Below are 14602 nucleotides of genomic sequence, written 5' to 3' on the forward strand. Positions count from 1 at the left end.
TAACATACACAGATACACCACTAACACACACAGACACTCTAATAACACACACTGATACACCACTAACACACACAGACACTCTAATAACACACACTGATACACCACTAACACACACAGACACACCACTAACACACACTGATACACCACTAACACACACAGACACACTAATTACACACACTGATACACCACTAACACACACAGACACTCTGATAACACACACTGATACACCACTAACACAAACAGACACTCTAATAACACACACTGATACACCACTAACACACACAGACACTCTAATAACACACACAGATACACCACTAACACACACAGACACACTACTAACACACACAGACACTCTAATAACACACACAGATACACCACTAACACACATAGATACACCACTAACACACACATACACACTAAAAACACACAGACACACTAATAACACACACAAACACGTTACTAACACACACCAACACACCACTAACACAATAAAGACTCAGGAGCAGGAGAAATCTGCTAACACAATTAGAATAAACCAAATTACACAAACACCCAACAAAAATATCTGAATTATTGGGAAACTAAACTCAAAGTAAAATGCAGTGTTATTTGGCCCTAAACAGACACTACAGTGCAGCAGATTATCTGAGCACAGTATCCGACCCTAAATTAAGAAACACCCTGACGAGGTACAGACTGAGAGCACACGACCTGGCTTTAGAGACGGGGCGACACACCCGGTCCTGGCTGCCCCGGGAGGAGAGGTTGTGTCAGCACTGCACTCTCAGTACAGTAGAGACGGAGCTGCACTTCCTCACCCAGTGTACCAAGTACCACCACATCCACGCCCAATCTTCCCTAAATTTAATACCGTCATCCCCAACTTTACCTCCCTCCCAGACCCCGACAAACTGCCCCACCTACTGGGGGAGCACAGAGAGAGCTGCACACTAGCAGCACTCTATACACACACCTGCCACTAGGTGAGGGACAGTGGGTGACCATGTCCCATACACACACACACAAACTGATTGTTATTACTACCTCTTTACTGTAAATATTATAATTTTTATTGTTATTGTTTTGCACTGTTTTTATTAATATTTTATTCTATTTAAAATAATATTTTATTCTATTGTATTCTATTTTGCACATGTAACTGTTTTGTATATATTTGTTCTTATAGGGCAGTTGTAGCCTAGGGGTTAAGGTACTGGACCAGTAATCAGAAGGTTGCTGGTTCAAACTCCACCACTGCCAGGTTGCCACTGTTAGTCCCTTGAGCAAGGCCCTTAACCCTCAATTGCTTAGATTGTATACTGTCACAACTGTAAGTCGCTTTGGATAAAAGCCTCTGCTAAATGCCATAAATGTAAATGTTTTTATTATTTCTCTGTAACTTGCTTTGGCAATACGGATGTCCTTATTTGTCATGCCAATAAAGCTTCTTTTGAGTTTGAGTGTGTGTGTGTGTGTGTGTGTGTGTGTGTGTGTGTGTGTGTGTGTGTGTGTGTGTGAGTGAGTGAGTGACTGAGTGACTGAGGGAGAGAGCGAGAGAGAGAGAGAGAGAGAGAGAGAGAGAGAGAGAGAGAGAGAGAGAGAGTGAGAGAGCGAGAGAGAGTAAAATAGTAAGTGTAAAATAATAATAATAATAATAATAATAATATGACTAATGGATATTGCCTAACCTATAGGCAATCACACTAATAAGTAAAATATGAGTAAAATACTGTGCCACCTGTACTGCTAGAGTCATCTATGTTTTGTTAAATTGAGTGTAAGGGCCATGAATGAGTAAATAACTAAATAAATACATAAAAAAATTAATACCTTAAACAACAAAAAAAAATGTGTAAAACAGTGTTCAGATTATTCTGGAATAAATAATAGTGATGCAAGTCTGTATAAGTTACATCTGTGTTAAAAATGTGTCTGTATATTTCACTTAAAATAGAGGGGGGAACAGTGTCTGTCAGAATTTGGACCCATTCTGTCAAAAGAGCATTTGTATGGCTTCAAATTGATGTTGGTCAGGAGAGCCTCAATCCATATTACCAAAAACTTTAATTCCTCAGCTGTGCAGTGCGATTTCGGTCAGGTCTCTGTGCAGGACACTGGAGTTTTTTGAAGCCGAGCTTCTCTTTATGTGTTTGTGGACTTTGTGCACAGAGGTTTAGTCCTGCTGGAACAGGACAGGGTCTTCCCCTTTAATCTAATTCAGTCATGGTTTTAATCTAACTCGCTTATGACACTTGTTAACACTTATTAGCTATGGTGGCGGCTGAAACACATGAATTTCCAAATTACAACAGGCATCATTGTGAATATGGTTGTTTTATCACCATTATTACTATTACCGCTATTATGGTTAACATTAAATATTCTGCTTATTCCTTATGCCTTCATACAACGTGTTTGCATACTACCAATGTACAGCCATACTGTAGATTACACTACAATCAGTTAATACGATATCTGTGTAAAATACATTAAAACATTGTCCCTGAAGGCTTCAGTGTCTATCTAACTATCCATCAACCAATCAATCAAAGAGTTATGAGGATTTTATCAAGTAAATCTTACTAGTTTGTTTTTTCAGTGTCACATGATGAACAGTTTCTGGGTGTTGGTAAGAGAGAAGAATTCAGGGTGAAGTTTTTGAAATTGGTTTGTAGTAGACCTTTTGTATGTTGAGTGTATTTTGGACAATATGTTAAGAAGTGCAGCTCAGTCTCTGTGGTGTTGGTGTTGCACTGTGTACACACTCCTGGTTCTGTGGGGTCCAGAATTTCTTGTAGTGTCCGGTCTCGATGGCCAGCTTGTGTGCGCTGAGTCTGTATTTTGTCAGTGTGGTTCTGTGTTTGATGTCAGTCACTGTACTCAGGTAATCTGCTACAGTGTGCTGTCAATTTAGGGCCGAATAACACCGCATTTTACTCTGTGCTTGTATTTGGCTTCTCCAATAGCTGATGCAGTGTGGTTTTGTGTTTGTGCAGTGGCTGTTGTTGTTTAAATACACATACATACACATACACACAAACACACAAACACACAAATAGATTTAGTTTGTGTGTTGTCACAGTGTAACCACGAGATGGAAGCCACGCTTCACTAATTGTGTATTGGTTCTCCAAAACATTATAATTAGTTACTAGTACTACTACTACTATCACCAATAATACTATTATTACAACAACTATAATAGAAAAAAAAAATCATAATGAGTAATTATGATTATTTACAGTTAATATTTTACAGTATGTCTTCTAAAATGCCTGTAATTACCCAGTGTTAATTATCTATAATATTTTTTTCATTATTGATAATGATACATTATTCTGAATAATTATTATTGATTATTAATCGTTTATTCTTTCATTTTTTTGGCATTAGTAGCCTACTCATAACGACTATATTACTCTTACTAACTTAATGCTTTATAGAACCCCATAAACATACACCACTATAAACATTATTAATCATGTGTTATAAGACACCACCTGCCAATCTTTAATCAGCTGTACTTATGTAACCTTGTTTATAATTGTTGTAAGAACATGTCGTAAGGTACATCTCTACACACACACACACAACTGTTTTTTCTAATATTCATAACTCTGATAAATTTAACTTTGGAACCGACACACATAAATAAATGAAAAAGTTATGAAAAGTGCCCATTTCAGTGGAAGCATGTAAGTGGCTCTTAAAAGAGCCTTTGGGGATAACTGGATGGAGTGGGTTCGTTTAAGCACGCTCTCCGCGAATACGGCGGGCCAGCTGGATGTCCTTAGGCATGATGGTCACCCTCTTGGCATGGATGGCGCACAGGTTGGTGTCCTCGAACAGACCGACCAGGTAAGCCTCACTGGCCTCCTGCAGAGCCATGACGGCAGAACTCTGGAAGCGCAGGTCGGTCTTAAAGTCCTGAGCGATCTCTCTAACCAGGCGCTGGAAGGGCAGCTTGCGGATGAGCAGCTCAGTGGACTTCTGATAACGGCGGATTTCACGCAGAGCCACGGTACCTGGCCTGTAACGGTGAGGTTTCTTCACACCGCCAGTAGCCGGGGCGCTCTTGCGGGCAGCCTTAGTGGCGAGCTGCTTCCTCGGCGCCTTACCACCGGTGGATTTACGAGCGGTCTGCTTGGTTCTTGCCATCGCGTCTGGAACTCCGTACTTCACGAACTGTAGAACAGAATATGTTAGCCCGCCCAACACGCTCTATTTATGTACCAGAGCCGCTCCGCGCTCATTGGGCGTCTTGATGACGCACTTTTCTCATTGGACGATCATGCTTACGTCAAATGTCGCTTACTGGTCGGCGTTCTGCCGCTGCCTCGTTTCAGAAAACATAATATTTCCTCTATGCTGTTGGCGGGATTTATAATACTTTCCTTTGTTTCTTTGTGCTTTTAAAACACAGCCTACAATCGCACTTAAAGTATATACCTTTTGCAAAATATATATTATTGATTATTTCGTTCATTTTGCTTATTATTATTGTTAACATTATTATTTTTGTTCCATGTGTATTACACAAACACGTTTGTTGCACCACTTTTAATCGTCTATACTGTTGGTTTTGCTACTGCAAGAGATCTGTAACTTCACTTGTGTATACATGCAGTACATAGTGATATATGTAAAGATAGCTAGAGAAAAAAATTTATTGTAAATATTGATTTGTTAATTTTAACGTGATAAATCATGTGTTTTACACCGTGTGAATCTATGAAACGATATTACATTTATTTACACATTATCTGGGGAAATTGCACTTTTTCTGTGGAAATGGGTGGCTTTTAAAAGAGCCTTTTGGTTAGAACACGAGAGCGACTTTACTTGGCCTTGGCTGCTTTCTCGGTCTTCTTGGGTAACAGAACAGCCTGGATGTTAGGCAGCACACCGCCCTGAGCGATGGTTACACCTCCAAGCAGTCTGTTCAACTCCTCGTCGTTACGCACGGCCAACTGCAGATGACGAGGGATGATACGAGACTTCTTGTCATCTCTGGCGGCGTTACCAGCCAACTCGAGGATCTCAGCGGTCAGATACTCCAGCACGGCAGCCAAGTAGACAGGAGCACCAGCTCCCACACGCTCGGCGTAATTACCCTTACGTAGCAGTCTGTGAACACGGCCCACAGGGAACTGAAGGCCGGCACGGGATGAACGAGTCTTGGCCTTAGCTCTAGTCTTACCACCGGTCTTCCCGCGTCCACTCATTTTGATGATCAGATGCGTTCGTGGAACAAAACTGAAGTAAACTAGAAGAGAGCTCGAAGCGGTAAGATATAGGCAAACTGGCCTCTCTCCTATTGGCTTAGAGCGACGGCACAGCTGAGCCAATCCTAAACGCGCCGTCATGTCTCAGAGAAACACATACACGCCCCCTCACATATTGCCCCGCCCCTCCTCCCCTCTTTTCTCCTCCGTTCTCCCGCCCGTGTAATGTATGATACAGAAAAGCTTCTCTTAAGAAACAATTACATTATATTATGTCACAATAACATTTACACTAACAATTACATTATGTAAGGAGCTCATATACGTGAGTGCACATACATATACACATTTATACGGACAGTTTTAAGGGGATGTGTGACAAAATCATTACACATAAAACAGGACCAGACATACTTAGTGTTTTTAACTCCTTGCTTATTACTCTCTCCACAAAATATGTATGTATGGATGGTTGCATGTATGAACAGTTGTATGTTCGCATGCATGCTTATATGTATGTATGTGTTTAGGAAACGCGACTCTTTATGGGAAGATATAGGTGGCTCTTAAAAGAGCCGTTTTAAGAAAACAAATATAATAAAACAGGAACATGTTTACTTCTTCTTGGGTGCAGCTTTTTTGGCCTTGGCCACTTTGGGCTTAGCGGTCTTGGGTTTGGCTGCCTTGGCTTTTTTAGGACTCTTGGCTGCCTTCTTGGGGGTCGCCGGCTTCTTAGCTTTCTTGGGGCTCTTGGTGGCTTTCTTAGCGGCAGCAGCGGGTTTCTTGACCTTCTTGGGGGACTTCTTAGCTGCGGGCTTCTTGGCTGTTACCTTCTTGGGCTTCTTTGCAGCGGCGGGTTTCTTTGCGGCCTTTTTCACTTTAGGAGCGGCGGCTTTTTTGGCCGCGGGCTTCTTCGCCTCGGTCTGCTTCTTGTTGAGCTTGAAAGATCCTGAGGCGCCGGTGCCCTTGGTCTGCACCAGGGTTCCCTTGGTCACCAGGCTTTTGACGGTGAGTTTGACGCGGGAGTTGTTCTTCTCCACGTCGTATCCACCTGCAGACAGAGCTTTCTTCAGGGCGGCCAGGGACACGCCGCTCCTCTCCTTGGAAGCGGAAACAGCTTTGACGATCAGCTCGCCGACGCTGGGACCCGCTTTCTTGGGTTTGGTCGCGGTCTTCTTTTTAGGAGCCTTGGCGGGGGCCGAGCTGGCCGGTGCTGGAGCTTCTTCTACCATCGTTGTTGGAGCTAAAACGGCGCTAAGAAAGAGCGAGTGAAGCGCTGTGCTCTGTTGTACAGAGACTCCTCCCTCTTACGAGAGGGGGCGGGGCTTTATAGCACACATGAGAACTGTGTAGACTCAACTCGCCCAGCGCACCGTCTGTGTGCTTCCGTGACACATGCGCACTTGTGTTTTCTCATGGCAAATAGTGATTAAAATACAAGTCCTGATATAAAATGCGAGGTAATAAAGTGCACGTCGGCCGAACATAAGTTCTCTCGTTCATGTAAAAGCCCGCAAAGGGAACCTAACGATGCTCTGTTTCCTTGTGTTCTGCTAAAACAGCACACCGCTCCTGATGCGTAAAGCGACGCAGCGCACATTTCACATCTTATTACACGTAAAAATATGCTGAGGAAACCCGATCTTCTTGTAGACACAGACTGAAAAGAGCAAACCAGACCTTGGTGTTTTCCACATGTATTTATAAGCGGATGTGAGCTTCCTTTTCTACTAGAAAAATAGGCTGTTTAGTGCGAAGTAAAACACAGCTACCAAGCAGGACTAGGTCGAGTCCAGGGTGCTTAACTGTCATGTAGCTGAAAGAACAAATGTAAGAAAATAATAACCATAACAATTTAGAATAATAATGGTGATAATAAGAAGAATATTTTAATACACTAACATTCATTTCAGTTAAATCTACATATTTGTGCTGTAAGATCTACAGAACATCACCGTGTCAGCTTTAAGTTCACATATACTGACACATTTCTAAAACAACACATGGCTCCAACATTCACATTCCACTGATCTTTCTAACACTTACAAAACAGATTCAAGTCTATTTTAGTTATTTATCTGATACATCTCTTTTATAAAGATGCACTTTTTAATGTTTAACTCAGAAATAGCTTTAACACAGCTAACACCGACACATAAAATGTCTTATTTCACTTATTTGTTTTTTATTGATACACAGCTAAGATCACTTTCACTTTAACCAAGATGTGTCTGACTTTGAAATATGTTTATGAAACGTTATGCTTTAGCAGAATATGACTTATAACTTCCCATTTCTCACAATACAGTGAAATATACAAACACATTTTTAACACAGATGTCACTTATAAAGACTTTATAAGTCAGTATTGTTCAGCACAGAAGAATCTGAAAACTTATTTACTCAATTTGTATTTATTTATTTGTTTAATATATTCATTGTTTATGTAGTTAATCACTCATTCATGACCCTAACACCCAATTTATAATAATAATAATAATACATTTTATTTCATAGGCGCCTTTCTGACACCCAAGGACACCTTACAATCACCACAACAATAAAATACAAAGAAACAAACAAGCAGCAATTAAAACAGTTAAAACTATGACACAGCAAAAGCACCAATCAGGTGTTATAGGCTGTCCTAAACAGGTTAGTCTTAAGTGAGGATTTGAACTGTTGGAGAGAGCTTATGTTCCGTAATTCAGATGGCAGAGAATTCCAAACTCGGGGAGCAGAGCAACTAAAAGCTCTGCTCCCCATGGTGGTGAGACGGGCAGAGGGTACAGTAAAGTGAATAGAGGAGGAAGATCTGAGAGAACGAGAGGGAGTAGCAACAGTGAGAAGATTAGGGAGATAAGTTGGAGCGAGATTATGGATGGCCTTGAAAGTGAGAAGAAGGATTTTGTAATCGATGCGGAACTTGACCGGGAGCCAGTGGAGCTGTGACAGAACAGGAGTGATATGGTGGAAAGAAGGGGTTCTAGTGATAATACGGGCAGCTGAGTTTTGGACCAGTTGAAGCTTATGGAGAGATTTGTGTGGAAGACCGAAAAGGAGAGAATTACAATAGTCTAGACGGGAAGTGACAAGGCTATGAACAAGAATGGCAGTGGTATGTGGAGTAAGAGATGGGCGAAGACGACTGATATTACGTAGGTGGAAATAAGCAGACCTGGTAATGTTATTGATATGGGCTTGGAATGATAGTGTCGAGGATGACACCCAAACTCTTTACCAGAGTTGAGGGGATAACAGAAAAATTGTCAATGTCAATAGACAGACTGTTGGTTTTGGATAATGTTGTTTTAGTACCAACGAGGAGAACCTCAGTTTTATCACTGTTTAATTTTAGGAGATTTGCCGAAAACCAGGATTTTATTTCTGTTAAACAATCAGTAGTGGTGGTGCGTGGGATGTTGAGAGTGGGTTTGCAGGAGAAATAGAGCTGGGTGTCATCCGCATAACAGTGGAAGCTAATGTGGTGTTTACGAAAGATGTGGCCAAGGGGAAGGAGGTAAATGATGAAAAGAAGGGGCCCCAAGACAGAGCCCTGGGGCACACCTGAAGCAACAGGAGAGGGCTGAGATGTAAATGTTTTAAGCTGAATAAACTGAGTGCGACAAGAGAGATATGATTTGAACCAGCTTAGGGGAGTCTGAGTGATACCAATGGAAGAAAGTCTATTGAGGAGGGTGGTGTGACAGATGGTGTCAAATGCTGCACTTAGGTCTAGTAGGATAAGGATGGAGAGTGAACCGGAATCAGCTGCCATGAGGAGGTCATTGGTGACTTTTATCAGAGCAGTTTCTGTGCTATGGAGAGGGCGGAAACCAGACTGGAACTGTTCATACAGGTTGTTATAGGATAAGTAAGTATGTAGTTGAGATGCTACTATTTTTTCTAGAATTTTGGAAATGAAGGGTAGATTAGAAATTGGCCGTAGATTATTGAAATTAGTTGGATCTGCACCAGGTTTTTTCAGAATCGGAATTATTACTGCAGTTTTGAAAGAAGCAGGAACAGTTCCAGTGGAAAGAGAGGAATGGATAATGGAAGAAATGATAGGAACCAGTGAGGGAAGACAGGTTTTTACTAATACTGAGGGGATGGGGTCTAACTGACAAGTAGATGGCTTAAGCTTCCGGATGATGTCTGAGATTTCAGAGGTGGAAGGGAGATGAAAGAGAGAGAAAGAATGAGCGGGAGGAGAGAAATCAGAGGTAATCCTGGAAGTTGGTTGTAAACTAAGATGATGGTGAATTGTACTGATTTTTTCATTAAAGAATGACATTAGTGAGTTACAAAAGTCAACTGAATGCAGGTGAGATGGAAGAGAGTCCGGGGCTTGAGTAATACTTTTGTACAATGAAAATAGTGACTTAAAATTACCTTCGTTTGAATGGATTATGTCAGTGTAATAATTGGATTTACTTTGTGAAATACAATCCTTGTAGTGTAGCATATGATCTTTGTACATGTCTTTATGAACAGAAAGTCCAGTTTTCCTTTGGAGCCGCTCAAGTTGCCGTCCTTTAGCCTTCATGAGCCGGAGTTCGGGCGTAAACCAGGGGGCTGGATGGGAGAATGAAACGGACTTAATTTTTAGTGGAGCCAGGGAGTCGAGTACAGAATGAAGCCCAGTATTGTAGTGTGATACCAGGTCATCAAGGGTGGTTAGATTATGATTGTCCATTGTGGAGTTAATACTGGAAGAGAGAGAATCCAAATTAATGTCCTTAATATTGCGGAAAGAAATGAGACGGGGGAATTTATTGATAGACAGAGAGAGACAGACATTAAATGAAAGGAAGAAATGGTCAGATATGGGGAGTTCATTAGCGGTACTGTCTAGAGGAGATAACCCTGAACAGCAAATTAAATCCAGGATGTGACCCTTGCTGTGAGTGGGAAAGTTGATATACTGCTGAAGTCCAAAACCCTCAATACAACTTATGAAATCTTTGGTAAGAGGGTTATTAATATTGTCCATATGAATATTAAAATCACCCAGCACAATGTTATTTGGTGAAAGGGTGGACAGGTGTGTGAGCAGAGTGGCAAAGTCATTTAAAAATTCTCTGTTTGGTTTTGGTGGACGATAGATGACAGTAATGATGGTGGGAATAGATCCAGACAGCTTACACACGGTCGATTCGAAGGAGGAGAAGGTAGGGATAGACACCGACGAGACTTTCCACTTCTTGTGGTGAATTATCGCGAGACCTCCTCCCCGACTGGTGACACGTGGTTGGGAGATGTAAACAAACCCCGGAGGAGTTGATTCATTAAGTTGTGTAAAGTCACTTGGTTGTTGCCAAGTTTCGGTTAAACAGAGAAAGTCCAACTTACGGTCCGTGATGAGATCTTGGATGAGATGTCCCTTGCTCGTGAGTGAGCGGATGTTGAGCAGACCGAAGTTGACAATGGAGTTTTCGCATTTAGCCGGGGTGTTAGCCGACCGGGCTAGGCAGGCTAGCACACTGTGGTCAGCAACCCGACCGGTGTTGCGCTGAGGACGACGAAAAGTAGACCAGAATGATTTTATTGCTTTCGACGAGTCTTCCTGAACATTCCGACGAGACCCGCGGTGAATATATCTCCGGCGAGGCAGGAATGCTATATCCGGGTGTAGCCGTAATAAATCCGGTGGAGGTGCAGACAGGTGGAAACGCAACCGGAGAAGCTCAGCAGCAGAGTACTGAAGCAGGCCCATCACAGGTTGGTGAATAAATGCCAGCAGAGTCCAGACAAACACCGACCAGATATGGATCCTTTCGGTTAGCATTTTAGGTGAAACCGCAGGGCAGCTTGGACAGGTAAACACAGGTAGAAGCGGTTCAAGTCCGTATGGCTAAATCGCTAATCTTGCTAATACCACCAAAAGAAAGCTTTACCTGCCCAGATTAGAACAATTGCATAGTCCAGAGAAACGCCAGTTTTAAAAGTTTAAGATAAAACTTAGTTAAGCGACGATAAAACTTGGATTACCGGCGAGCAGCGGCAGCAAGTCGCGCCAGCGTTCACTCGTTCGCCTCGTTCGTGGTATAAGTGGATTATCCAACAAGGCGCAGATATTTTCTGATTAAAAATAAATAAATAGAGCGACAGGAGTGGTAGTGATCACAGGAGTGTATAAAAATATGAAAAAGAATGAAAAATACAATAAAAATACGATAAAATACGGTAGGGGTAGCGGCAGCCAAATGCGCCAGCGTCCACCATCACCATGACAACGGGATATCAAAATTTATCATAACATTAATGGCTCTAGCAGTCCAGGTGAACCATATCCACCTATTTTACTTACATTTTGTACTCTCTCTCTCACACACACACACACCTGCAAAAGCTAGAAACAAACACAAGCGTTGTCCATTTATATATTACACATTCCTAAACACAATTTTACCCTCATGTTTTATTCACCCTACACCTCCTTATAGTACATTGTAATAAGGTTTATGGTTGCACAGAAGCCCTGCTGAATTTCTTTTTTTAACATGTTTAAAACTGCAAAATTATTAAAATTATTCTTTAGTTACAGAAAAAATCATGTGTAATCAAAACAAATCGATTGTGGACCGATTTACTGAGGAAAAACGACAGTGGCCAAGAAGTGCAGAACAAATTAACATTTTAGAAAACAAAATTACAAAAAAAAAAAAAAAAATTACAAGAGCTGAAACACTTTTACCAATGCCGAAACAAATTTACAAACGGCCGATCTGACGGAAAGGGTAGGTACAATACACAGGAAGTGCTCGTTGCTTACCTGCTGCCAATCAAACTGTTTCTCAGGGATGAAGTGAATGGAGTTTGTGATGGTAACACTAAACAATAGTGATGTGCAGATGAAGCCTCATTAAAGCTTTTAAAGTTTTTCCTGATTGTGCTGAAAATACCTGAGTGGGGGAGGAGGGGGGTGGTTAGGGTTGCACCTATAAAAAATATTACGTGTCTTACACCGTCATGAGAACATTTTCAAAATGTTGTATTTAGGGTGTTTAACAAATATTATTTTCATTCTTTATAATAATAAGTCAGAACCATATTTTAGGCAAAACAACACACTCTGCCCACTGCGCTACTCATACAGCGGTGTATTAAACAGGTTGTTATGCTGATAAACCTGCTCACACACACCGTTACTAAGAATTAAAGCGAATACTACTTAATATAATAACCAAACGCTTTCTAATTCCCACAGTAGCAGCAGTATCCTTCTGTTTCATACAAAGCTCGTCCTGTATCAGTTCAATACGGAACGTGGCGTTTAGTCTCCAAATAAAGATCGATTCTGTATTTTACGGGGCGGTTGGTAACCCTACACTAAAAAGAAATGTGTTAAAAACGACACACACTGTGTGGAATTTCAACACATGTGAGGAGTGTGCTCAGGGACGACACATACTATATGTTGATTTAAACACAGTAAATGTGTCATCCAGTTTTTGCACACCCACCGTGTTAGGATAATTAACACACACAATGTGTTGTTCTTACACAATGTGTGTTGATTATGTGTAATCAAGAAAATGGGTAAAATAAAGACTAATACAAATGTAGCCATTTTATTTTACTGTATAATATTACAAATGTTTAAATAACATTCTTTTTTGTGACAAGTAATAAATTAAAACAAGATTACAAACAGTTTAACGGTAAATGTACAAAATATATCTTCCTTGAACTTTTATTTTTCATTCTTAAAGATGGTTGCAAGATCTCGTAAAACGTCTGTTTCTCTGTCCTAAAAGAAAGACAGAAATATCATTACAAGGTTCTGTGTTTCTCTCTCAGAGAGTCTTGTGTAATCACATTACAAAATAATAACTGAATTATACATTTACAACATTTAATATTTTGAATAACATTCTGATTAGTCAACCAACCAAATAAGTAATCAGAACACAACTAATATTCCTCCAAATTTGTCATGTCTCTAATTATTCACATAGGCTGTTTAGCAAATTATTAAACAAGTCACCTGAAAACTACAGTTACAGCATACAAGCTAAAATGTTTCCTTTACCAGAATAAAGTAAATCGGATGATGAATTTTGGAAGAGTTGTGCTTTACCCTAAATATATCCACCACTACCAGCTTTAATGCTAATAACAATAAGCAATGTTGCTAACGATTCGATTTAAAGAACCGATTCTTCCGAAACGATTCTGTACTTCCGAACCGACTGCATTAGCGCCTCTTAAGCACTAATGAATCAATCGATTAAGTTTTTCGATTCGTTTAAACGGATGATTTAAAAGAACCGATTCAGTAAAACGAACTGAGCTAAACTAAGCTAAAAAAATGTTAAAATGATTAAAATTCGCTTCTCATAATGAGATTTAACTTAAATAATGTTACTACATAATCACATAGTCTCAAAAGGTCAGTTAAGTAAGTTACCTTGAGAACACTGAAAACACAGAGGGTTGCTATGGTAACCTTATCCACGGTCATTCTGTTGTGGCGCCATTTTGACCAAACTAAAAGTCCAATTTACGGTTAGCCAGTTAGCTAACGATAAATAATACCAATACACTGTAAGCCCGGACTTTATATTTAATCAAACATTTTTAGTACAACATACATAAATTATTTACGTTTTTTTGCTCTACTATAAAATGCAGAGTACATTGTACTAATTTGAGTACACATTTAAATGTGCTAAAAGATTTAAGTTTACTAAACAAAAAAAAATACTTTTCTATCAGATTAACTTTAGCTTTAACTAAAGTTAAGTTAAGGTAATAAAACAGAAAAACGCCACCATTTACATGTAAGTCGCCTTTTGTCAGCTTGCTGTTGGTGAATCAGGCAGCCATTTGTTTTAACTTTTGTTACCTGTTGTTGCAAATTACTTTTTACTTTTCATTGAAGGCTTTTTGCAAAAGTAAACTTGTCTTCCTGAAATGTCTTTTGTGAAGTGGAACCTTTGTTAAACTAAGTGGACAAACATTTTCTTCCTCATGATGCTATTTTTGAGTAGCATGTACACCAGTCTGATGGGGCTTTTTCATCTTCCGTCTAATTTTGGTAAGTGTTGTACTTTACTTAACAATTTTGTTTAAAATAAATGATCTTAATGTTGACACTAAATAAATAATCAAACAGCGCTGCTTTATTTGCCGTATTTAGGCTACATGCTAGCATGTTAGCATGCTAGCCTTCATACGAAGCAAAGAGTGTGCTGGCTTGCTTTATTTTAATCCTTAAATTAATGCTATTAATGTTGATTTTAATACTTCTGTTTCTTGTTTCTTTTTGTTGCTTTACAGGTTCATGGTTACTGTGAGGAGCTGTTTGTGTTTCATCAGAACTTTATATACAGCTTGTGCAGTTTTAAAGATGTTTTCTTGACATGTTG

General features: G+C 40.1%; 2 protein-coding genes across 2 annotated transcripts; both read right to left on the minus strand.

Annotated features, from left to right (window-relative positions):
* Window positions 1-3732: 3732 nt before the first annotated feature.
* LOC134328900 (histone H2A-like) lies at window positions 3733-5225 on the minus strand. The gene is made up of 2 exons (XM_063010137.1): window positions 4843-5225; window positions 3733-3940 (listed from the first exon to the last, which is right to left on the minus strand). Exons 1-2 carry the CDS (start codon window positions 5223-5225, stop codon window positions 3748-3750), a joined length of 576 nt encoding a protein of 191 aa, XP_062866207.1. The 3' UTR covers window positions 3733-3747.
* A 614-nt stretch (window positions 5226-5839) lies between these two features.
* Window positions 5840-6506, minus strand: LOC134328839 (histone H1-like). The gene has a single exon (XM_063010069.1). The coding sequence runs from the start codon at window positions 6455-6457 to the stop codon at window positions 5840-5842; it is 618 nt and encodes a 205-aa protein (XP_062866139.1). The 5' UTR covers window positions 6458-6506.
* Between the last annotated feature and the right edge of the window lie 8096 nt (window positions 6507-14602).

This window comes from Trichomycterus rosablanca, chromosome 15, assembly GCF_030014385.1.
Source record: "Trichomycterus rosablanca isolate fTriRos1 chromosome 15, fTriRos1.hap1, whole genome shotgun sequence".
NCBI classification, from domain to species: Eukaryota; Metazoa; Chordata; class Actinopteri; order Siluriformes; family Trichomycteridae; genus Trichomycterus; species Trichomycterus rosablanca.

Bases quoted from the DNA above. Each gene is read 5' to 3' on its own strand.
- LOC134328839 (XM_063010069.1), bottom strand. From the start codon at position 6,457: ATGGTAGAAGAAGCTCCAGCACCGGCCAGCTCGGCCCCCGCCAAGGCT.
- LOC134328900 (XM_063010137.1), bottom strand. From the start codon at position 5,225: ATGAGTGGACGCGGGAAGACCGGTGGTAAGACTAGAGCTAAGGCCAAG. The intron at 3,941-4,842 runs GTAAAGTCGCTC...GCGCCTGGTTAG, and splicing joins GAGAAAGCAGCCAAGGCCAA to AGAGATCGCTCAGGACTTTA.